Source organism: Pundamilia nyererei, unplaced genomic scaffold (assembly GCF_000239375.1).
Source record: "Pundamilia nyererei isolate P.nyererei 1_Seehausen unplaced genomic scaffold, PunNye1.0 scaffold00096, whole genome shotgun sequence".
NCBI lineage: Eukaryota > Metazoa > Chordata > Actinopteri > Cichliformes > Cichlidae > Pundamilia > Pundamilia nyererei.
In genome coordinates this window covers 2,075,121-2,076,445 of record NW_005187497.1, presented here as the reverse complement: position 1 = coordinate 2,076,445, position 1,325 = coordinate 2,075,121, and the positions used below count along the sequence as shown (strand labels likewise).

The 1,325-nt window shown below is 42.3% G+C and overlaps 1 protein-coding gene across 2 annotated transcripts in view; it reads right to left on the bottom strand.

The window, feature by feature from the left end:
• Nucleotides 1-1,325, bottom strand: part of LOC102203368 (poly(rC)-binding protein 2-like) — a 13,747-nt gene that overhangs the window by 6,948 nt on the left and 5,474 nt on the right. The window contains exon 9 of one of the 2 annotated variants that reach the window (XM_013912647.1): nucleotides 254-326. In XM_013912647.1, coding sequence (XP_013768101.1) covers nucleotides 254-326 — 73 coding nt within the window. Of the gene's footprint in view, nucleotides 1-253; nucleotides 354-1,325 lie in introns of both variants that reach the window. The other variant, XM_013912646.1, reaches the window with a different exon arrangement.

Below are 1,325 nucleotides of genomic sequence, written 5' to 3'. Positions count from 1 at the left end.
AAATCTTATATCGCCCAGCTCTAGGCTTTCCACACGTCAGCTGCTTTTCTGTAAACATGTGAGAAATGCCCTCAGTGTGTTCAGTGTGTCATCACAACCACCAGCAGCTGTCATTACATCTAGTTTAGCAGTACAGGATGTGTGAACGTGCGTTTTGTCACGTTCTGTGTTTGATCTGTAAACCTGGGAATTTTAAAGACTGAGCAGTTAAAATGTTGCATTCAAAGCCCGTGGGCGTTGCTGCGCTGCATACCAGTGAATCCCTGGTTGCTCGGTGCAATGGGGAACGGGCTCTGCTGCATAGCCAGCTGGTGAAGCTTGGTGAGCTGTGGAGAGATAGCAGCAGAGGAAGACTGTGAGAGTGAGAGAGAAGGCAGGGAGAGAGACGGAGGAAATGGAAAACACAGGAAGAGGAGGGGGGGAAAAAACAGAACGAGAATCACAATCAGTAAAGACAGATACACAAAGATTACAAGGAGATTTCACACAAATCACTTAATTTTGTGATGTGAGGACCTCTAATCCTTCATAGGTTTACTACATAGCTCACTGGTGTCTGACAATGTGAATTATGGCTTGTCTATGTAAGGTACCGCATAGGTATTCCTCCAAAGAGCAGGCTGCATCTCTTGGTAAAGCTTTCTCGCAGTCTTCAGGGTCAGGACAAAGTCACACTACACAAGGGACGAAGTTCCCAATATGCAGGTGATTTCCTAACCAGCAACAGTACACACCTGAACATAAACTGACAATCTTAGCATGACTCTGTACCAGCAGCACCGCTACAGCTGTACAGGAACTTCTAAGGAAGCGATTATGTGCGTATGAGCCAAAACTGCCAGAGTGAGCAATGACTAACTCATTATGTAATAATAATAATAATAATAATAATAATAAAGCATAATTAAACTGTATAAGTGTTACAAGTCTTTATTTTGTCTCTGGCTGGTACCTCCCTGCGCTGATGCCAATAGTCAGTGGCAGGTATGACTAATTATACACAGTCTATCACATCCAATGCTCCTGATGGAACTCATTAAAAAAGAGAGAGAAAGATTAATTGAATCAAGCGACAAGTGGCCATTGTATAAAGTAATTATGAAGGGGGAGAAAGGAGAGAACAGTACATTTATCTAGGACAGATTAATGAAGCAGACATGTGAAACAAGACAGCACAAAAGGGAAAAGACAGAAAAGTGAGCAGCAGGAACAGTTTACAATTCATGGAACAGTGGAGAGTCTGGACCAACAAACAAACGTCTGTCTAAAGAACAACTAATCACCAGTGAATGTATGAACTACATAGAATAACACTAACAATAGTA